The sequence below is a fragment of the Hirundo rustica genome, chromosome 2, assembly GCF_015227805.2.
Source record: "Hirundo rustica isolate bHirRus1 chromosome 2, bHirRus1.pri.v3, whole genome shotgun sequence".
Classification (NCBI taxonomy): domain Eukaryota; kingdom Metazoa; phylum Chordata; class Aves; order Passeriformes; family Hirundinidae; genus Hirundo; species Hirundo rustica.
Window position 1 is genome coordinate 46995540 of NC_053451.1, and position 24623 is coordinate 47020162.

The window sequence follows — 24623 nt, forward strand, 5'->3', positions numbered from 1 at the left end:
CATACTTCTAGCTTGAAGGCTAGAAGAAGCCAATCAAGCACTACATGGCTGCACAGTGCATTTCCCACAAGATGATATGGCAGTTGTTCATTCTTGCATCTGACCTGTGCAATGGCATAATCCGAGCAATTGGTTGCCTGCATGCCCTCATTGCCACTGATCCCCACTCCAACGTGAGCTGTCTGGATCATTCCTACGTCATTGGCACCATCCCCAATGGCAAGTGTTATGGCATTGACGTGTTTCTTGACCATGTCTACTATTTCAGACTTCTGCAGAGGAGATACTCTGAAAAGGAGAGAAAAAGGTGTCAGTTTCTCACATGTTGAGCTATGTGCCTTTCCCAAAAGAACAGCTGTAACCTACATTTAGAAGTAGTCAAAGGCAGTTGCTGGGATGTTCCCTCATTCAACAACTAAGCTTCAGAACCCGTGCCAAACTATTTCAGAAGAAAGAAGTAGCTTTAAAAATACTTTCACATTTACCTACTTGCCGATAGTTGATGCAAAAGAGACCAAATCTGTATGAAAGGTTTCAAAGCTTTGTTTTCCTTACCCAGCCCCTCCTAATTAGCATAACACTGGTGATGTTATATTGGGAACATCGAAGTGAGTTTCTCCTCCAGCTATGACAGTTTACAGATTAAAAGTTCAGGCTTCCCTGCCTCCTGTCATCACCATCCAGAAGGAGAAAGATCATGAACACATTCAGAGACATTTTCAATGGTTTGCAAAAGATACTGCAGGCTTACTTCATTATTAACCCAGCTCTATTTAACATCTTTATCAATGATCTCAATGAGGGGATTGAGCACACCCTAAGTCAGTTTGCAGATAACACCAAGTTGGGTGAAAATATTGATCAGCTGGAGGGCAATGTGGCCCAGCAGAGAGATCTGGACAGGCTGGATTGATGGACCAAGGGCAGCTGTATGAGGTTCAACAAGGTCAAGTGCTGAATCCTGCACTGGGATCACAACAACCCCAGGCAGCACTACTGGCAGGGAAGCTGCCTGCTGGAAAAGGACCTGGGGGTGCTGGTCAGCAGCAGCTGAACATGATCCAGCTGTGCCCAGGTGGCCAAGAAGGCCGATGGCATCCTGGCCTGGATCAGCCGTGGTGTGGCCAGCAGGAGCAGGGCAGTGACCGTCCCCCTGCCCTGGGCACTGGTGAGACCACACCTTGAGTTCAGTTTTGGGTCCCTCAATTCAGGAGAAACAACTGAGGTGCTAGAGTGTCACCAAGACACACAAAGCAGTCACACATAGGCAAGAGATTTTCGCAGAGGTCCTTCCAATCCCAGCTCACAGCTGAGAGAAGAAGAAACCCCTTTGTTTATTTTTTTTACTTTTTATACATTTCTGGGTCTAGCAGAAGATTGGCTTTTTGGGGTTTCCTCCCCTCAGCCTCAGTGGCCAGACCAGTTGTCAGTTACAATTGTTTTCAGGTTAGAAATATGCAAACAAAAGACAGAGAATGAAAAACAAAGGATTTGTTTATATTACATCTGTGGGAAAAGTAGAAAACTGCTCTAATATTCTACAGTAACTAAAAGATCTGACTCCATTTATGAAAATCAAAAGGCTAATAAAGAAACTCAGAAAAACCAGGGTAACACTAGAGCATGTCCAGAGAAGGGCAACGGAGCTGGGGAAGGGTCTGGAGCACAACTGTTACGAGGCGCAGCTGGGGGAGCTCTGACTGTTCAGCCTGAAGAAAAAGAGGCAGGAGTACATACCTAATCACCCTCTACAGCCACCACAAAGGAGATGGTACCGAATGGGGGGTGTCTTGCCCCAGGTAAAAGATGGTAGGAACAAGAGGAAATGGCTTCAAGTTGTGCCAGGGGAGGTTTAGATTGGACAAGAGGAAAAAAATTAAGGGAAAGGGTTGACCACTATTGAAACAGGCTGCCCAGGGAAGTGGTGGAGTCACAATCCCCAGAGGTATTTAAAAGTTGTGTAGATGCAGCACTGAAGGACATAGTTTACTGGTGGACTTGTCAGTTAGAATTATCTCAAAGGACTTCTCCAATCTTAATGATTCTATTCCCTCCTCCAGCTGGCCACCCCATTTGCCAAGCCACCTTTCCAATCGCAGACTATGCAGGTCAGATCAGAAAGCACAAGGCTACTTCCTGATCTCACATTTTGTGTGCTGATGCAACTCGGACCACGGCGATGATATTACTCAATTCCAACTCAAAAACAAAAGACTGACTCCATAATATCTGAAGATCCTTATCAGATTTATTGGCAGTTACTTTAACCTGATTCTTCTCTCATTTTATATTAGTTTCAAGTCAATAAACGTTCATGGAATTCAGAGTTGAACTAGTCTAAACCAGGCAAGAAGTGGAAAAATACTCAGGACTAGGTTTCTAAATTGGATAAGACATCCAAAATGCCCTTTTGTCATGGAAAAGGTAGATCAGATTACCAAATCATATGAAGTATTTTGGAAATACCTACACGTAGATTAAATATTTCCATTCTAACCCCATCTGTGCAAACAAACCTAATTCCTTTCACCATCAGTTTTAGTTAACATTCCAAATTATTTTGTATTTCCTTAAATAAAGCTTTAGACAAAACTTTTTCCACATCTCAAGTCAGCCATATACCACTAAAAAAAAAAAAAAAAAGTAACTGATAACTAAAAGCTTCACTATTAAATAGGGGGAGAATCGGGAGCTTTGGAAATAGGGGAGACAGAGGTTTTTTATATGGCTTTTTTTTTTTTTTCCCCAGAGTTTACATCCTGTGGGAGCAACTTAAATAGCCATTTAATACACCCATCAGGATCACTGCTGATCAAAAAAAGGCAGTTATCTTGTTCAGTATTATGCCTTATGGCCTTGGTTTTAGTAAACACCTAAACAGGTGTTTTATTAGTAAATCACGCTTAAAATAACTTGATAAGTAATTTGGGGGAAAAGAAACTTGCTAAGCTCAAACTTCACATGTGAACTAAACCACCTGAGAAGTCCAGCTGCTGTCCGGTTCCTAAAAGCCACATACAGGAAAAAGTTGACTAAACCATAAAATTTACTTAATACGATTGGATAGATCTATTAAGCACTCCACTACCTGGCAGTGCAAACACCACATGGCACTGTAGAGGCCCAGTTAAATTAGCAACACAAAACCCCAACACACCAACCTATGGAGCACAAAAAAGGTGTTGGTTTTTAATTATAAATCAGCTCTGAGTGTCATCTACACCAGATTTTAACTTTTCTCTCATACATGCACACATGCGCTCTTCCCTCTCCCCCAGTACTCACACAATAAAATACTAAAGCATGGAGCAAGGAGTCAAAGGGACTTCAAGCCATAAAATGGAAACTCCAGAGGGACTTGGGGCCAGCTGTGGAGGATTTGGATTGATAAGTGCACAGACCCCCGTTACCAGCCCCAGGGGCACCTCCAGTACAGAGGACCATATACTTTTGGCAGCCTCCTCATGCAATTATTTCTTCACAGCAAAGTACTACACATATCTGCTAAGAGCCTTCTCAGACATACGCATCTCTTGGAATTCCAACTTATGTTCAATTACTTTTCAGTTACATAGCAATAGAAATATCTAAGAAGTGCCCTGTTTTCAAATATGATTAAAAGAGCAGGGAAAAAAAAAAAAAAAAAAGACAAAATGTGAACAGCATTTCTGACTCTGTAATTTAAACTAGCAGCTTGTCTACAGAAACTTCAGACATGACCAGAATGTGGCAGAGATGCTCAAGCTTCTTCTAGTGCAGTTTAGCTGGGACATGTCAGGCAAGCTAATGCAGCCTGTGATCACTTTGGTGCCTACAGTGTAGGTGTGGTTTCAGATTTTAAATTAGCTTTGCCATTAGTGAACCATTATCTGGCAAGTCAAGGGAACGTCTCTATAAAAATGTATTTATCAGCTACATAATGTACACAGAGTATGCTTTTACAGTCTTGACCAAATAAAGTTAATTAAATCCACAATCATGTAGCACTAAGTGAATGTTTAACGTCCCTATATGCCTAGTAAGGCTAAACAAACTACCAGAAATGCTACACGTGTCTTTTAAATACCACAAATATTTATGGACGTGGTTTAAGAAGATGAAATCTATGACAATATTTCAGCACAAAGTGTTACTTAATTGTAGTTTCTCCTAAACAACAGCTCTATAACAAGCATCCTCTTTGACACTTCAACAGCAAGTACAGCCTGCAACTCCAGAGAAGACATTTTGTTGCTGTACACAGTACATTAGCTACAAAAGCTGCAAATTGAGATGATTACTGATTTCCTGATGGGTTTTACACCTCTCCTCCCCCAGCTCACTGACTCAGCCTCCTTATAATCTGTTTGGCACCAACACACTGCATTAGGTGACATTAATCCCCTTAGCCAGATGATCAGAGCTGTGGTACAATCCTGCACATTTGATAAGCTGTCTACAGGAAGAACTGAAGATTATAGCACAGGATACTATTAAACTACAGCTCCCCCAGGTACAGCCAAGCTCACAAAGATTATGGACAAATGCATGAGGTCAAAGTAAAAAGCACAAGGAAAGAACTAACTTCTTTAAAAAAAAAAAAAAAAATCTGCAGTGACAGAATTGGTATGTATCATTAGAGCGAAGACCACTGGCTTTCATTGCCGAGCTCACTGCAACAGTATCAGGATGTAAAAGCCTTGCCTAAATACACACCCAAATAAGAATTAAGTTGTGAATAAAGCATCAGATCCATCAAAATCTTCAGCTTACTCTTGCAGTCAGACAGCAGTGCTCCTTATAAAGGTTCTTTGAGTGCCACTCAGGAGTTCATTAAAACATTTTTCTTTATACAGGAATATACCTTTATATTTTTATTGCCTCTGCTCAAAAATATCTTTGACAACAGACCGATTCTCTCCTTTATGCATACTTGAGGAAAAAAGAAGTCAGGTTTCAAGTACCACAACTGTGGTGATAGCTACAATGTGATAAGATCAAGTCTTCAGGTTCTTGCTCCAACTCTTTCCCTGACAATCTCAATTTAGCCTACACAGTCTACAAGAGAGCCTGAGGTCAAGACTTCCCCTTTATAAAGTGCCTATCATTCAGCATCTGGCTGCGCAATATAAACTGTGTGGATGATGGCAGGGATACATGAATTAAAGTGTCAGTCATGCAGCAGAGCGGCTCCTTGTCCACCTTTGGGACTTCTGGTAGCCTTGCCCTCAAGAAAGTAAAAGCTAATACGGAAAACAGAAGGTTCTTGTCAGTCTCAAACCTGCTTAGTCTTTATCAGCACCTTTAACAGATTAATACAGAAAGGCCTTTTCATCCCAAAGACGACTGATGCCTTCATATCACATTGCTTCCTCCATAATGGGCTGGGTAGAAGTAAGAGAGGGCACAAAGAACCACGCCTTGTGAAGAAGCTGGGAGAGAAATGCAGCCTAGAGCCAGGGATTCTCAGAAAGATACGGACCTAATTATCCTCAGGTTACTTAAATTCATAAGGCAACAGTGAAAGGAGGCAGGGGGTGAGTAGTTTTCAGGTAACAACATCCTGTATTGCTATATCAGGAAATACTTTAAGATCCCTCCTGAACTTCAAGTGGGCTCATGAAAAAACAGCACAGGGCACAGCACAGAGCAGTAACACAGGTGGTTTCCAATGAGGATGTCAGTGGCTTCCCACTGACTTCTGCAGATCAGGTCCCAACGGCTTTAAGCACTTAGCTTGCATTCGCTGCTTTAGCCCGAATACACTTCAACAAGTAAAATTCTTACTTGATATGTTTTGTCTGTTCAGAAGAATTGTACTTGTATGATCTTGTCTTAGGTGCAAGGAGCAGGGAGCTGGAATTATAGGTTCCTTCAAACTTGAGATATTCTACAATTCCACTCAGCATCTCATGGAGAGGTTTGTTCAGGCTTACTTTATTTTTTTAAGAAAATTTAAGTAAGATGAAAGATCTTTCAGTTCAAATTTTTTCATCAGGAATACTTTGTGGCACAACCAGAGCAACTAACAAATTCTGTCCTAGTTTAGTGAAAAGTTTCACCAAAAAACCCAACAAAAACCCCAACTACAAAAAAAACCCTTAAACCAACAGTGAAGCGGTGATATTTTAAAATAAGTATCAAACGTTTTATTTAGAAACTCATTCTGGTTCCAAAGTTTTTTAAAACCTCAAAAGTAGAAACATGAAACCATCAATTTTACCCAAGCAAAGCAATGCAATAGAACTTTAACTTAAATTTTTAATGTACTTCAACTGCTTTAAAACTTCAATTCCTTTACTGCACACTTTGTGCAATCTACAAGGCTATCCCTCTTATTCCCAGAGTCCATCTAATATATCAAGATGGACAGAGTCACAAATATGATAGGAAGGAGACAATCAGCACAAGCATCCCGTGTCACACCAGTCAGCTAGACCCCATAAGATCCTGTCAGTAGGAAATGATAAACAGTTTTCCTAAATCAGTCCCTTTGCATACCTACATTTATTGCAGTTACAGATGTATGACAGCAACTGATGGCAACTGGGCAACTGTAAATAATAATTCTCACACCAGGCCCTTAAACTACAGCTGCATCATTGCAGATGCTTCAAAATATATGGACATAAGCCCAGATGGGAAATAAGAATGCAGTATATCAGAAAATAATTAGTTTTATTTGCTGCATTCAAGTGTAAAGACAGGATTCTGCTACAGAACTAGCAAATGAGACTATCAATTTTTTATAAGAAGACACATGATCAATAAAAATAAAGTAAGTAAATCCTACCAGCGTTCTTTTATTAATAAGATAGAGAGAGAGAGAGAGAGAAAAATATTAGGTAATTTTTAAGAGATCAGTTTATATCCAGACTTACAAGGCCATGATGAGAGGCAGTCCCACAAGCTCGTCCATACCTAAGCAAGGCATAGTTTGATACCTATTGTCAGCCATCTCCTGTGTTCTGCCATGTGTTGGGTTTTCTGGGGATTTTTTCGTGGGTCCCTTCCACAAATACAAGGAGACTAGGGCATTTCTGTTGAAGATTGCATACTTTCCACACTCCCAATTCAATACAAAATGCTCTGAAGACACTCTTACCCATGCTTTTAAATTTTTAATGTTTATTTGTGAGAAGAGGAAGTCAAGGAAGGAAGCTGTTTCAAGTATTACCTTTTTCTGCTTCCATGCCATAACAGGCATAAACACAAAGACATTAATGTCTTTAACATGAAACATGAAATTGATATCCTACTTCCTTGAAATGCCTTGTTAATGCAACACAAAAGGCCCTTAAGAGTTTACCTTTATTGCAGTGAACATTATTTTACCCTGTTCTATCATAAAATACACCAGTACTTCAAAAAAGCTCGGTGACCTCATCTGCAGAAAAGGCAGATGAGAGACAGCCCAGAAAGCTGAGAGCCATGAATAACATTGTCCTAGGTGTATGCTTTGGTTCCCAGAAAAAAAAAAAAGCAAGATAAATTAACGCACTACTAAAAGTAATGCTCAGAAAAGAAGGAGCATTACCATGACATTATATTTAGCAGTTCTTAATTACGCAGTTGATTTCACCTGACACAGCGGCCTGCAGATTCCAAGCACGTGCCATCCAAGCAAGGGTTGGGCCTGAATTGCAGTCATGATGCCATGAGGTATCTTGGAAATCTTGTAATGATACAGTAACCCACAGAAGTAAAGTGAACAAAAGCACACAACATGTTGACTCAAAATGTGCCTTTCATTGAATGCTTTACATTTAGTAATTTTTCTGAACTTCCTTCCCCTGCTCACAACTTTCATAGGACTGGTTCTGGCACTGTACTTACGTTTCTGGAGTCAGTACTGAGTGAACTGATGGGATAACTTAACGTCCAGAAAAAGCACCAGAGGAATTCATCCAACTACATCTAAGTGTCTTCAATGGAGACATCTCTATCTGCACTAATCACATCACACTCCTTTTGTAGTCAGAGAGAGACAGGCACTTCTAGAGTGCAATTCATCCAGCTTCAGACGTGTACTTTTAAGGTTGCAGTTCATCTCCCCTTAAAACTCCCGTTTTCTCTCAACCAAGGTAAAGGGAGTTGAAGGTAACTGGTTCACATGAAATAGTCACAAAGTTTCACAGGCTGAAGTCCTTCTTTTACATTACTGCAGTGCTAAATACCTTTAAATTAATCAAGTGCACAGGCTTTTGCTCTCCTGTTTTCTGGTAAGGTAGAATATCTGCTTCCTCCTGACACGGCCATCTGATGCTGAATTGACTGACACACCTTCCCTTCTTCTAAAGTCCTCACTTGACTCTGCTTCCAGCTCTTGCTAATATTTTTCTATAGCCCCATCTCTTTTAAACAGACAACCAGAAGCCTTACCAAACTTCTACTGGCTTCTGTAAGAACAACCTCAGCTTCATCATCCTTTGTAATTTCATTTGCAGTCTCACTTCTTAACTTTTTTCCTGAACAGACAGTCCTTCAAACTGCTTCACTCATCCAAATTTATCAGACTGGTGAAAGTCTTTTTTTAATTTTAAAGAGTTTTACATCCTATTTCACCTTATAATAAACACAAAAAAATATCTTCCTTCAGTTTCTCAGTCTCACTAGTGTGCCAGTCACGCACTTGACTTCCTGAGCAACATATATTACCTTTAAATTTCAGGTTATCCAGAACAGGGTATTTTTAATGCCTAGCAGGGACAAAATCAAAACACATGCACACTTCTGTATACATGCTCACAGGACATAGGGCAGTTTTATAATTTAATGGTAACCAAAGCAGTTCCTTCTGCATCTCTTTAGATAGATTAGATATGCCTTCTTAATATAAAGCTCTCTTTGTAGTTATAAAGGCCCTGAATTACAGACTCTTCTGAACAGGAAGAACACAAATTTAGTATCTTTTTATCACCAAAAAAAAAAAAAAAAAAAAAAAAAAAAAAAAAAAAAAAAAAAAGGAAATTTTCTCCTAATGACATGGGTTTTTTTTAACATATGTATCTCTAGAGAATTTCTCATTTGCATTTCATATTTCAATAACTCATTTGCCTTTTGCAGTTGCCACTGAAATGATCTTCAGAGGACAAGGGCTAGGAAATAACTTCTTTATAAGTTGGATTCGAGGTATTAAGCAGTGTAACATAAACACTATGTTCCAGGGAACACAGGGTTAAGTTTCAAGTCAGCATCGTCTTCCTCTTTGATATTCCTTCCTGCATGTTTCTGTCTTGATTGCCCTTCCCCCAACCTGCTTTATGGGGCAAAGATTAAATACTGAAAACCTAGTTTGGAAAACAAATTATTTGGAAAGTGATGAGCTGGCATAAACAGCATGTTGAATGAAAGGCTGTTTTGCATTTTTCATTATAATGGTCACTAGTGGCAACTGCTATATGTTTTTAAAATGAAACTAATATATCAAATTAATTTTGAGCTTCCTTTACCCCAAGCTGATTAAGGCACATTCATTTCCATGCTAATCAGCCTGAGCAGTTCTCATACAACACAGAAACCAGTCTTTTTCTAATGACAGAGCAAAAAAATTTCAGTCTGCAAAATATACAGATTAGTCCTTTTATAACCTTGAGGACATGCACACAGAGCCAGCAGCTGTGTATTTCACAAAGCAGAGCTGTTTACAAAATTTTGCAACACACGATGAAATTAAGTGATGATTGACACAATGTCAATTAATAAGCACATCAGCCAATTTAGCAAGCCCCTGCCCTGTGGTGAAGCCAAAAGATCAATTGGAAGAGCCAGAGTGAGCACTCACCTCTAGAAACAGAGCAGCAATACTGTGAGAGCATCAGTCGCACCACATACATGGCCATCATGGAATCATAGAATCATTAAAGTTGGAAAAGACATCCAAAATCATCAAGCTCAACCATCAGCCCAGCACTGCCAAGTCCAGCACTAAGCCATGTCCCTAAGCACCACATCTACACATCTTCTAAATACCTCCAGGGACCGTAACTCAACCCTGGGCAGCATGTTCCAATGCCTGACCAGACTTTCAGTGATTTTTTTTTTTTTCCCCTAATATCCAATCTAAACCTCCCCTGTGCAACTTGAGGCCACTTTCTCTTGTTCTGTCATTTGCCGCCTGTGAGAAGAGACTGAGCTGCATCTCCTGGTAACCTCCTTTCAGGAACCTGATGGGTGCTTGGCTCCTCCACTCAACTACAGCTCAGAAGTATAAAATAAAGCAGCTTTAGATGCCACTACTGTTGTAAACTACTGCTGCTTTCAGGATAATATACCTAAGAAACGAACAAAAACACTGACATGGAAGGAAGATGAAGGGATCTGTAGCTAGTAGAATTGAGTAAGTTTGCTATTTCAGCAGCACTATAAGCACTGACAGATTTTTTTCTTCCTTATGAATTCTAGCAACTGCATGATTTTTCTCCCTCTCTGTGAAATGTTTTCTGGAATTTAATATTAAAGTGCATATACATGATCAACTTGCAACTACATGTTATAGTTCAAAAGCCTAGCATCTCTGAATTACATGCTCCTGGAACAGACAAGACAGACACAATCTGGAGCAGGGCCTCTTACCCAGTATTTATCATCACAGGACTGCAGTCATGTAGACGACTCACTATCCAAAGTGAAAGTGCCACACCCATAAAAATGCAAGCCTTTCAATTTCAAAGCTATCAGTACATCTGAAAAATCAGGATTTTCATGTATCAGGGAAGAGAGATGAGGTCCCAAATTTTCCATTACACCGCCACCAAAACACAAGTTATTTCCCACCTTTCCCTTAAGTCCAGATTCTATTGAACAAAACACCTGCAAAGTCCCTAAGCCACTACATATTTTTTAAAAAAAATAACTGAGCTTCTGTTTTCCACAATTACTCCACAGCTAGGAAGGTTGAGCACTTCTATATAGGAAAGCCCCTGACAACTGAAAGTCTGACTGGGAATGGTTCACTCTTGGTCAACCATTAAACCTGTGCTCTGTCCAAAGCCCGGTTAGGTATTAACTTAGAGCAGAACATTCACAGCATTCTCACTACTCCCAAACGCAGGCTGAAAGAAAGGAACTTGACATTAACCTCTAACCTCGGACTCAATACAAGCAACACTGTTTTAGAATATTACTCCTTTAGTTTTCCTCCATCCCCTCCTCACTCTTTCCTTAGCAAGGTCAAGCCCATGGTTAAATGACAGCATTAAAATACAGCATCCAGCGTACCGGGGTGATTTTGTAGTCTTCATCCACAACCTAGACTAAGTTACCATGACCAAATGTCCATCAAGAAGATACAGCAATAACATCTCTGCACATGGTCAGCCACTAACACAGCCAGCTTCTAGGGCAATCTGCAACCCTCAAACACATGGTTCAATATATACACATATCTTGTTTAAGACACAGAAGAGTCCTGTGGTTTGTGAAAACAACACTGATAATCAGCAGCTGCCCCTGTAAGAGCAAAACAGAAGAACAGACAGCAGAGTGAACACAACACATATTTGGTCCCCTGCACCCTTGACTGCCAAGCACCTTCCAAGGATGAGGACTCTGTTGCAGAGAAGGGACGCGAAACCGAAGCCACGCATCACAGGCCGTCACATCAGGCATACGCACGCCGCTTGCTGCAATACTGTGGGCAACTGCTAGGTAAGAGGAGGCCAACCTAGTGGTCCCACCTCTGCCACATTGCCTGAGCAGACTGCCCCCAGAAGCTTGAGCAGGCATTTTGGTGCAGTCAGGGAGTACTTCAACAGCCCGGGATGAACACACACACTCCAGTGTCAATACCTGCTCCTTAGAGCTCTCATTAACAGTGTATACACATACAGCCTGAAATGCTTAACACACAAGGAAAAGCCTCACAAAACTCAATTCCCTCTTCTTTTCCCAAACTTGTGCTGACTTCAGAATTATGTCTCTTCAAAGCTCCAAGCTGGCTACCTTGTTGTTACCGAAAGGGATCTTCAAGAGTTTAGACAAAAAAAAAATGCATCAAAGAAATTTGATTTCCTGACTGTGTCTCAACTCCGAGAACTGCTTTTCTTTTCCACATATGACTTTTAGTTTCTCATCCATAATCCTAACCACAGGATCACCCATATCAGTACAGACTGAGCTTAACACAGGACTGTGCTCTATGGAGTACAGAGTTTAAAAAAGCACAAATGTTTTGCTTAATATAACAAACTAAGCCAACAGTTTTGCTTCCCGAGTTAGGCTAAGAATATGGAACTAGGAGCCAGGTCTTCAGTATGTCAAACATTTTCATCTTTAGAGAAAGAACACAAAACACTGCAGTTGCTATTAGGTAACATACATGTCCACCTATCACAGGACATGCTTAATTAGTACTAGGTTGCCAAGAGGAATCATGCCTTCCACCACTCTTTACTTCATGGAATAAAGATAGACAAAGGAATAATTACACATAAGGAGCTTTGAAACAGCATAGAGAAAAGAGGTGCATTTATGTCAACTTTCTCCTGAAAGCTGGCAGAAGGACATTGCCTAAAGGAACTTCTTCCCTGGATAGAAAACAGCTTTGAAACATTTTAGCAGGCATTATAATGGGCCCTTTCCTATTAACTTGTGGTCTTTTAAGGTGAGCTGTTGGGCAACTGACAGGCAGTGTGAAGCACCAGCACATTACTGGGGCCAGAGGAGAGCACTTTTCTTCCATATACACTTCTTCAGCATATCAGCCTTAGAAGAGAGTTGTTCCCCCACTGCTACAATGATTTTTAAGCACTGGGCTTCTTCAGACCATTAGTGCCACAGCAATACCGAATTTGAGCACATCCAAGTTGCAAGCATCAATGCAATTTGAAGTATCAGACAGAGCTACCTTATTATTTATTGCTAATGTAACACCTAGGTCACCCATAGCCTCAGCTACAACTTGAAGAGCTAAATAAGCCAGATCACATGAAACATCTCCTTAAAAAGATACCATAAAAAACTGAGACAAAAAAGGAACTGCTTGAAGTTGAACTGTACTCACTGACAGTCTTCATGACTTAAGCAAGATTAGAAGCAAAAAACCTGGGAGGAAAAAATGATGAGTTGCCCATGCCGAAAAGCTTGTGGGCTCTAAAGGAAACAGAAAAGCAGCTTTTGTGAGTTAGATAGGATACTCTCCATGTGTACCAGAGCATATCAGCACAGCTAAGCTGATGCTTTCTTTTTTAAATCCAGCCATGAAAAGCAGGTCAGCTTACAGTAATTTCTGTCTAGAGAACAGTTTTGAGCCTATGCACACACACCTGACCTAATAATATGGCTTTTGTAGCAGCATGCAGTCAACGGTCATTTTACTTTACATTTTACTTTATCTTTTAGTTAAAAACTAAGATTTGGAAGCCTAAGTTCACTAAAAACTCTTTAGGATATATCAGAAGTTGATAAAGTTGTATGTTTCACATACCAGAAAATTCAGGTAACAGCAATTCATTTTCAAATACAACACACTGAAAAATCTTACAGCCAAGCAGGTATTAAGGTAAAAAATGAGCCCCATGTCCAAATATGACCTGGCAACTGGAAAGCAAGATCTCAAGATACACTGCAGAAATGTAACATTTCTGGTAATGTGAAGAGCACTCAAATTTAAAAGACAGTAGATACAGAATGAATGCCTTCTACAAGCTGGTCTGCCCTGCAGGATACAAGGTATGTACATAGCACCTTTAAACAAACTGTGCCTGAGAGCCTGGGGGGCAGAGCGGGACGGGTGGGGGCAACACACAAGAGGTTGATCTCAAGCCTCCTGAAATCAGATGTGCCAATTGTTTTGGTAATGACAATTGCGTATGAGAATCCACCATAAGAGTTCACACGGCACAGCCAAAAAGGTTTGGCTGTCTTGCTGGGCTACCAGCACACACCTTCAGGGCACTAGCTTTTATTAAACCAATATTTAAAAAGTGATTACGCTTTGTACAGATCTGTAAAATTCTCTAGACCCCACTCCTCCAAACAGGGTGAGAGTAGCCTTGCTAGGAGTTTGCTGGCAGTGATGATCAAGGTATAATCAAAACCACAAAACTCCAGGAGGTCACAGCTACTCCAATCTAACATGAAAGCGTTCAAAACACTCATTTCATGAAGATGGAGAGAGATTTATATAAGCAACTCTCCCATGAGTATAATGGAAAACCATCAAGATCACAAACTACTAATTACCTTTAAACTCATATTTCACTGTGACTTAAAAATCAAAGTTAGCAATTTGGATTTAAAAAAAAACTGTAAAAACACACTGAATGCCAAAAAAAGTAAATTCCTAAATTTTCTGAATGTAAAAATAATCCAAATAATTTACACAGAACAGAAAAAAATGCTTATTCTCAACATGCACTTGGGTATAATCATACTGTAGATGCCCTGCCATTTAATTTTTAGGAGTATAGATATTATTCATATTCACCTCATTCAGTAAAAATAAAACCCCAAACACAAAGCAACATGTTGGTGCAGGGTGGAGCAATTAGCCTGAGGACCCAACAGTTTTAACATATTAGAGGCATAATTAATACATCATACTTCATATAGAATAAAGTTCACAGGAATCAGGACAAACATTCAGTGTCAAAGTGGCAATGGTCAGAGGTACCATGAGGTTCCATCCCACTCAACATCATCAATAATCCAGATACTGACAAAAGGGGTACCCTCAGTGGGTCGGAAGATGACGCTGAACTAGGGGGACTGGATTACATGGAATCAAAGGGCTTTTACTGAAAGGAACTTTCAGGAAATCAGGGACTGAGATAACAAGCCTCACAGACTTCAGATAGAGAAGGACTAAGCTCCACGTCTTGGAAAAGACTAACTCCATGTACTAATGCAGGCTTGGAAATGGTTGGCCCATAATCTGGCCATGGTGGGTATCGGGTTCTGTGTGAGCCAGAAAATTACCTTTAGTGTGATCAAGGCACACCATGCACTAGGAAGTGAACCAGGACACACAGCACAGAGACACAAGTTATCTTCAGTCCTCTCCTCAGCACTGGTAAGGTAACATCTAGAGTACTGTAAAGAGCCCAGCAGAGAATTACTAAGATGGTCTGAGGTCTGAAATACATAACATGGAGGAGGAGGTCGTGTTACCTGGGCTTATGCAGGTAAGGGGCAGTTTAACAACACTGTACTACTGCATAAAACAGAGTTACCTGAAAAGTTTCCTGTCACGTCAAACAGTGAAACATGGGCCAATATCCACGGATTGAAAACACCTAGACCTACACCTGAAATTTCAGTTTAGTGACAAGAGAGGCTCTTCCCTACTAAAAGACTGAAACAGTCCCTCAAGAGGGTTCCCATGTGATTCTGTCACACAGTGTGGCCTGGGTTTCTAACAAGCTCACTTAGCGAACGTGCTGCCTTGCGTGCTGAAGGTCTCCAGGGAGACACAGCATAACTGGGCACTGCAGCCGAGAAGTGACCTCATCTCCTTCCCCTGCATGTAGTCATCATCTCATATTACTGGAGCATCTTCCCCAGGTAAACAGTTTTCTCATTCCAGTCTTGCCTTCTCCTCATCCATCAGCACCATCACATCACTCCCTTTCTCTTGCCTGAATAACCCACTGGTACTGAATAACTTTGTGCATAATTTCTTTAACTTGAAATTTTTGTATATTAGCAGTGGATTCATTAGACTTGGCAACTTTTAAGTTAACAGCTCTTTGGGTAGACACTATAAAATTTCTTGGTTATTTTTATGCCATAGACTTTTCAGCTTAAAAAAACCCTAAGCATCTGGCATAAAAGCCAATTCATCAGAAGAAATAAACATGTCTCTTGAGAAAGCTAGACAGCCAGTGTAGACTCAACAGAAACGGCTCTGATCCAAAAAAAACTTCCACATGGTAAAGATTGTTTCCAAGATAGTCATCTCTCAAGCACTCTCCAAATTACTATTTCCAAATTGAGCAAAAATTAAAATTTTATCTCATTATTTTGTAATGTCTGATCATAACTTACTTCTCAAAGAAAGACCTCGTAGTCACAGACATTTCTAGTTTCTTTCCCTTATCTTTGCTAGAAGAAGGGAAATAAGTACTAGATCTAATTCTTGTAGTTTAAGAAAACTGAGCATGAATAAGTAGGAGAACTGAAACTGAGTGTTAGCCTTATTTTTCTACAAAACTTAAGCATATATACTTGAGTTGAAATATTCCTAAATGCAATGTCACATATATTTACAAGTAAGGCTGACCAAAAGACAGAGGGTTCAAGAAGAACAAAATCTTTTTTGGCTACATTGAGCCATAATTATCATAGTTAATTCTAATTTCTGCAATAATATTTCCCAGCCTTTTATATCTCAGACACACTTTTATTCATTGCTATCCCTTCCTGTACTTCACTACTTATCTGTAACATTTATAAAACAGCATTAAGTAAGACATTAGAAGAGGCACAGATGCATTTTAAGTGGCACTTTACTCAATTTAGTACCTGACAGTAATCACTACAAACCCATTCAAAAAACTAATCCTTCATGGAATTTAATGAGGCTTGAAAAAGGTCCAGATGATTAGACAGTCCTCTGTAGAACTGGGTTTTCCCAATAAGTTGATGTGAAAAAGTTTCCAAGGGAAGTTACTTCCACGTGTCATGCACAAGTTATGAATATTCAGCATTACCAACTGTCTTAGCATTACTATTCCCAGTAGATTGTGCAGCAGGAGATAAAGAAGTCAACTCAATTGTGCATGCCAATCAATGCATGAAGCAAACCACCACAAGAGCAACTGAGAGTCCTTTCCCCATCTGTAGCATTCACACAGTTGCTGAAGACTAAAGGAATGGAAAATTCAAAAAGAGGAGGGAGAAGAGGGACCCTTTCATGACGACATGGCCCAGACTGGAATAATTGCTAGTACAAACAGGCTCTCTTCCAAATACTTGTGGGTCAGAAGTAACAGCACAGCTCAAAGCAGCGGCAGTCACACTGTTTACTCTCCTTTTGACATAAAAGCCTTTTCCTCTGTGAACAGCTCTTAATGCAGAAATATCTAAATGTATGCTAATGCTCAACAGAGCAATAATTTCCTTTGATTGATTCAACAGTACTGAAAGTACCACAAAAAAAGATCAAACTAAGTATTATACAAACAACTCATGTCTTCAATATGGTATGTGTCAGCATGAAAGCTGAAAGGAATTGAACAAGCCAGCTACTAATGTCTTGCATGGTTCTGAAAGTGGCAGTGCTCTAAAGTGTTTGCAGATAAAAGTGTTTTTCTCAAGTTGTGACATCAATTTATATAGCTCTGTAATATAATGAAAGTTCTTTGATTTAACTTGATTTATGAAGCAAAAGCACTTCTGGTGTCTTCAAAAAAAAAACCAAAAAACCATAGGAGTTTACAATAAACACAAGATAATTAACTAATTTTGCAGCCAGTTACTCTCCTGAAATCATAATTAGAGAAAACAAACATGACCTCCCACTTCCCTTTTTATGCTACTTAAAATTCCTTCTTCTTTCTTCCATTTCACTGACTCACCTTTCTTCCAACATCCTTTCACTGGAGAGATTCCAGTGACAAACTTCTGTGGCATTACTTTAGAGAAGACATTTTCAACTTTATACCACTAGTCCCAATACTCTGATTCCTTTCTCAGCTGCTGTAGGATTCACAGAAGAACACTAAGCCACACACACACAAATAAACCTGAACTAATGGTGTATGACTCTTTCAGGTCTGCCAGAAGTAGTACAAACTCTGGCTGAAATGTGTTATGTTCTACCCTTCCAGTGTTCACCACAATGTCTTTTTTTTTTTTTTTTTTTCTTCCCTGATGCATACTCTCTAATTGGAAGTTATTTAACTGCTAGGAAAACAAATCTCTGGTTACATTTAACTGACCATGTCTCAGATAAACAAAACACAAAAGGATAAATGAATTGTTTCTTTATGTACAGACAGATTACTAAACTCACTTCAGGGGACAGGCATAAAGCTAGAGGAGAGGAAGACGTACTCCTCTTTGGATAGCCGGTATATACAACAACAGGAATAGGATTTAGAAATCAAGATCCATTGTTCTGCCTTCTTCAAGTGGCACAATGGGAGATGAGTAGCATGTCTTACCTAAACCTGATTTCAGGCAGGCAGGAGGAAGGGAAACGCTGTGGCTTTAAACTCCCACAGCCTGAAGAAGACACTTAGCTTAAACCTGCTTCGTGTGGTGCCTTCAATACGCACACCAAAGCCATTCCTTAAAAGCAGTTACACATATGGAGGCCAACTTCACGCATCTCAGGCAAATTCAGGCGTAACAGCCACTCATTAATCTCAGTCCTGGTCTCACCTTGGAGGTGACCAGCTAGAAGCCATATGTTTACAGGCCTTCAGCCTTTATGCAGATTTTGGAATGAATCATATTTCTGGATCTAGGAATCTCAGCTCTGTGTAAGGAAATTGCTCACCTAGGTCCATAAAGGCAACAACTTTAGAAACCCACAGAATATAAACGACAAAACCCTCCATTATGTAAATGCATAAATCCACTGTGTGTCCTACTCTTTAGTGGCAGCCCTTTTCTCTCAATCAGATAAACTGAACCAGAAGTTTAAAAAAAAACCAAAAAAACCCCCATACTGACAAAAAAAAAGTCAGGCAGGGAAGAACAAAAATATGAAAGTCCTTTTAAACAAGGATCCTCTGTCTGAAAAAGTCAACTAAAAGTCAATATACTGAAAGCATATTTACTGGGGAGGAAGAGGGGGAAGGAAAGCAGTCAGAGTATGATTATTCTTCTTCAAATGCAAGAACTTGATGGCACTCAATGAAATTACCAGGGAGATTTAAAAGGAAAAGAAAATACTTCCTCTACACAGTACGTAACACCCTCTGTCCAGGGTGACATTACAGACTAATCTCTGATTTGCATTAGAGTTTAAACCCATTCAGAGAAAAATATTTAAAATTTATGAACAAAAAAAGATCAATGAAAGATTGTGAAAACAAGATGCAGATAACAGCTGCTGGCAACAGAGGTTCCATTCACTAATTATACACACATTCCCAAGGCAGTCACCATTGGTCACTGTTTAAAACCAAAAACTGGATTACATTGGGTCTGGTCCAACACTGACAATTCACATAGGAAAGCATGCTGACAACTGCAGCAAATATAAGTTCTGCAATGAACTGGACAGCAATTTGTGCAGTGAACGGCAGAGGACTGGGTAGCAGTGAAACATAATGCACTGTCATGACGCCTTACCACTTTGAACTGAAATCCTGACAGTGATAAGCCTACTTTTCTACATGTTTTTCTCCTAGGCAAAAAGGAACCAGTTACTACTGACAGCATATAGCAACTTGAAAAAAAAAAATACAGAATATCTTAAACTTATAAGGAATTTTGAAAAGTTGCAGTATTTTTGAACATGGTGTCTTTTCATACTCTCATTGTCTATGTCTTTCTCAGAAGTGGGGTGCTCACAAAAGAGAAAAGCCAGCCTTTCCACAAAACTTCTGGATTCATATGCTTGATCTATCACCCCCTTAGGTCATATTTTGCCTCTTCCATATCTTGCAGAGAGCAGGCCAGTTATAAAACTTCTGTGTTGCAGGGTTCCTTTTGCCACCATTTTGTTCTAAGCTTAAGCAACTCCTCAGTTGTAAATGAGACACTTGAAGGCTGCAGCAACTTTTAAGAATCCAATCTTGGGACAGTATAACATGGATCTTAACAAAAATACCACAAGATAACAAATTCTAATTGAATAATCAGCTACAAAGAAAATGAAAATACCTAATCCCATTTCACTGCACTTATACCACAGCTCCTTCTTTAATTCAGCAGTCAGAGACAAGAAGGACAAGCAATAGCAATGGAACACTTTAAAAAAAATACTCAGCCTTTAACAGACTTTAGCCATTAGTACCAAGAACACCCTCTCGAGAAATGAAAAGCATAGGAGAAAAATAATAAAGCACAGTTATCACTACTCCTGAGACCTCAGAGAGCTAACAAGGAGACCTAAATTCTTCTTCCATATATTTAGGTATTTACTAATACTTTTGCTCCTTTGCTTCTTGGGTGGTAATTGTATTAAATACCTATTTGAGCTACACACTTCCAGAAGGCAAAGCAAACAGGAGACACAAAGGGATAGAGAGCAAAATCCCAAGGAGCTCTCACAGGAGAGGATAACAAAGATCTAATTACACCAAGATTCTCCTCCACTAGGACTCAAAGATCATGCACTTGCAAAAAGACACCAAATATTTCTCTTTAACCATTCTTGAGTTATTCTTTAAAATAAAAAGCAATCTTAAAATCAGAAAAAAAATTAAAACTGTATTTTACGCAGATTATCCCAGATAATATCTTTTTTCTTACTTGAAGTGAATGCTAACAGCACTGTGTAGCTCAAATGCACAGTTTAACCTAATCAGATGAGGGGTAAGAGTCAGGACTCACAGGAGAGAAGAATGAGAGGTCAGCAGTTTTGGTACAAGGCAGAGGATACTCAGAACATGTGGCCTGCAAGTGTCATTATATATTGTTCTGGAAGTATTCTATAACAAAATGTTGGGCACCAGTACAGAACTGAAAGATTTCAAGGTCAGTGTAGCTACATTTATTTGAATGGTCATTACTCCATCTGAATAGATACCAAAGGGCTCTTCAATCTACACCTGGTACAACAAAATTTGCATCAGACAAACTAGATTTTCCTGCTACGTAAAATTTTGTTTGTCTCCTTGGCTACTGTTTGGCTTGACAGAAGTTGCTCAGCTTTATTACCAACTTTCTAAACAAGAATACTTGGTGGAAACAGCCAATTACTCCACTGAAGGATATTTTTCCTTCTGCTACGTGTATTTGTTAAAAGGGAAAAGAACCTGTGAGAAGCTTTGCTTTCAACACAGCACAACAGAAAGCAGATGAAAAGCTTACTGCTTCCTGAATATAGGAAACAAGCACTCTTCTCAGTGCACCAAAATCCCAAGGAAACTTCCAGCTGTGAAATAAGGGAGCTTGATGAGTTCTGGAAGAAATCTACCAACTAACACCATATTTCATCAAGTACAACATGAGATGCTGAGGATCAGTTTTGTCCAGATCATTTTTCTCCTGTCCTGGAAAGAGAACTACAAAGTTTCTTTAAACCAAGTTGTTAGCACAAAAGACAATTTTAAAAAAGGGCAATACATCTAATGCCACAGCAAACCCAGAAACTGCTTTGGCAGGTCCACGTTCCACTTATGTTTGCTGTCTCCTGAAAATCTCAACCCATTCCCACTAAAACGCCTAACTTTTAAAACAAAAAAATTTGATAGAAATCAAAGTTTCTCTGGAAGTTTAAGTAAAGGAAACCACACCAGTCCCAAAGGGATTAAAATATGGAGAAGTCAGTTTGATCCAGAGAATTGAATGATCACAAAAGAAAGTGAATATTTCATTCTAATGTTTACACCAGATACTGGCTGGATTCCTGCTCACATTTTTTTAATTATGCTTGTATAAACAGAACTATTACACATCCAATTCAGTAACATCTACAGTTTAGGGAAGAGATGTCTGTAAAAAAAATATTTCTCATTAATGAAACAGCATTTTACAAAGGGTCACTGAAAGAATGAGAAGTCATCTCCACCAAGCAGCTGAACCTCACAGAGCTGCAGGGTTCGGTGAGAATGACCTAAGCTGCAAGCACGTTAATACACAGTTGGCTTCCTTCTCAGCATCCTGTCGATACCACCAGGGGCTGGTCTTATTTCATTTACATATGCCATAAAAATCTTTCCTGGAGAAGAATATTACATTACCGTATGCAGATTTTCAACCAGGAAACTGAACTTGAGGACAGCACTCATGAGACAGCTCTGTTAAAAAAAATCCACACAACATATCTTGTAGGGAAAGAAAAAGGAATAAAGCAGACAGTAAGTTAACAGACATTGCTTCTGCACTTTTTTTTTAACATTTTCTGTTCATAAAGACAGTAAATATCTGCACAAAAGAAAAAAAACAAAAAACAAACAAAAAAAAAAAAACAAAAAAAAAAAACCAAACCAAACCAAACCAAACAAACAAACAAACAAACACACAAAACAAAACAAAACCCCAAAACCAACACCACACAGCAGAAGTGCAGCAGTGCTACCTTTTTATTCTGGTACATGAACGAATAAATTAACACCAGCATTCCTCACTGCACCAGCATCCTGTCAGACAGCTGCCCTGCCAGGAGCCTCCATTCTCAATGTCTGAAAAAGCTAAGCCTGACATCCTGGCCAGTTTAGCCCTTGGGCCTCTCCTAGAAGATCCTGTTAATTATGCCAAGGTCTGTTAAAGTTATATACAGGGTTCTCTCAGTACATGTCTACTCAGCTAAGACTAATAGTCCTCCAATACCTTTAGTTTGTCAGGTCTCCAAATGAAACAAATGAAAACCAATGGAGAGATACCAAGTGTCCCCTTCAGCTACGGATTTAACACCAGTGAACTGCTGAACAGAATGCCACAAGGAAATACAAGCTTTCCACTTCCTAATGCACAGCCTCACTGGATGCCCATACTGCCTGTCTGGATACAGAACTAAGCTCCCATATGCTCCTACTGACTTGACACTACTGCCTACAACAGAGATTTATACAGCTGGTGTCAAGGAGTTCATTTTCCCCGCAGATGGAGCAGCAGGCTTTCTGACTACCAGAAGCCTGGACCCCAGGGCTGAAGTGGATGTGAGAAAATAAGTAGTTCAGAAGAGTACAGCATGATACAAAAACAAAAGGAAAGCAAAGGGAAAGGCAAAAGAAGGTGAGAAAGTAGGCACTGGAAACCTCTAAGATACATGTACCCAAAAGCAGGAACTGAAATATCTACAGCTTCCACTGTTCAGTAAAAACCCGAGGCCAAGCTGAGGGGCCTTTGTGAGAAGGAAAAGAAGGGAAAACTGGGATGGAGGGAGAAAAGGAACAAACTACTAAAAGGTCATGACATGAGACATTGCAGAATTTAAACATAGACTGAAGCTATTTCCTGTTTTAAAACTGAGAGAAAGTATTGATTAGTATCAAGGAGACTGATTGAGGATAACATAAATCACACTTTTCAAGAGTTGAAATGTCAAGGATGATTTAGCTTTTAGAAAAGGGTGGGGTTTTGGTTTTTTGGTGTACCTTCAATAATAGCTAAATAACAGACTAATGTAGTAGTAGGAAACGGTTGTGAGGGGGTTGTTTTTCATTTTTCCCTGAGGAGCAAAATGTGATCTTGGTAGCAAAGATAGTTTGAAACTTTTGGATTACAACGAGTGCAAAGATAGTTCTCAGTGAAATGGCAAAAACCCCCTCAAACCTAAACACATCTTTTCCACACAAGAAGTCCTCTATTTGTTATGTTTGGGCTTCTTCTTTAATTTAGATGCATTGGTATGTGAAAAAGAAGAAAAATTAAACACTAATAGGCCTGCTAAATTGAAATCTTTTAGCACTTGTTTTCATCACTGAGTTCACATGGCTGTTTGCTTTGCGTCCCATTCCTTAGGAGTCTTTAAAAGAATGTGGTGCCTGTTGTCTACCTCTCACCTCTGCCAGTCCTCTCCATAAAACAATGCTAGTGCCCGTTTATTCCAGCATAAGTAATTTCCTCTGACTTAAGTGCACTGTACTTGTATAGACTTTCCTCACAAGTGACCACCACACATTTAACAACTGCATCCTTTTAGCCCCATGTATTTGCCACATCACCCCGCACATACACATGGAGATGACGAGGTTTTTGTATTATGACTAGCCCTCACCAGTTTAAGAATTTGATAACCTGTCAATATAAAGTTAATGAAGCAAACAACTGAAACAGCCCAAAGTAGTCAGAGGTTTAAGCAATAGCTAGTGATACAACACAATAAAACAAAACCATAGTTCCATGTTCTAGTGTGGTCTCCAGTCTGACACACAACAGCAGCTAACTCTCCTCAGACAAGTCCTTCTTCTGCTATTTACTCTGTGGAAAACATTGGCCTTGAGGCAAATTACCTCAATGTGTTCCCAGGCCTCCTTTTAGCTGTCTTCTGTTCATTGCAGCTCACAGCTAGACACACACCACTTTCATCAATGCATTTATGACTACCTCAGTCTTTCAGTTTTCTTTACTGTCTTTCAGTTCCTTAATATTACACACCTTATTAAGCTGTTACCTGCTACCAACTAACACAGACTATCATATTGTACTCTGGGAAATGGGTCTTCAACTCTGCATGAACTCTGCAAGTCTCACTAATAGAGGGAACTCCCCTGAAGAAGTTCTGCTTTCCCTTTACATGACTTCATTTTGATAAGCGAACACACTTGACAAGAAGGCTGCTCACATGGTTAATGGCTCTTTCCTTAAATCACTGCCATGCCTCCAGCCCTCTTGCACTGCCTTCTGACCTACCATATCTGTAACAGATTTTGTCTTCACTTCATAGCAGAAATGAGGTGTGGGTGTGTTGGGATGATCTAGCTGTGAAAGCATGTTCCTGTGTTGTGGTGTGTGCTTATTCCTATGCTACAAATCCCACCTGAGGAGTTGGAAATGTGGAGGTCTGACCCATACATAACCTCTTGAGCCCAGTGGTCTGCTTTCTCTCCATTAGCCTCCAACTACTTTGCATAAAAGCC

At 39.7% G+C, this 24623-nt stretch overlaps 1 protein-coding gene across 7 annotated transcripts in view; it reads right to left on the bottom strand.

Moving 5' to 3' along the window:
* ATP8A2 (ATPase phospholipid transporting 8A2) overlaps positions 1-24623 on the bottom strand; it is a 315186-nt gene that overhangs the window by 148185 nt on the left and 142378 nt on the right. For all 7 annotated transcript variants that reach the window (XM_040057228.1, XM_040057232.2, XM_040057229.2 and 4 more), the window contains one exon: positions 105-288. In XM_040057228.1, the coding sequence (XP_039913162.1) occupies positions 105-288 (184 nt within the window). The remainder of the gene's footprint in view (positions 1-104; positions 289-24623) is intronic.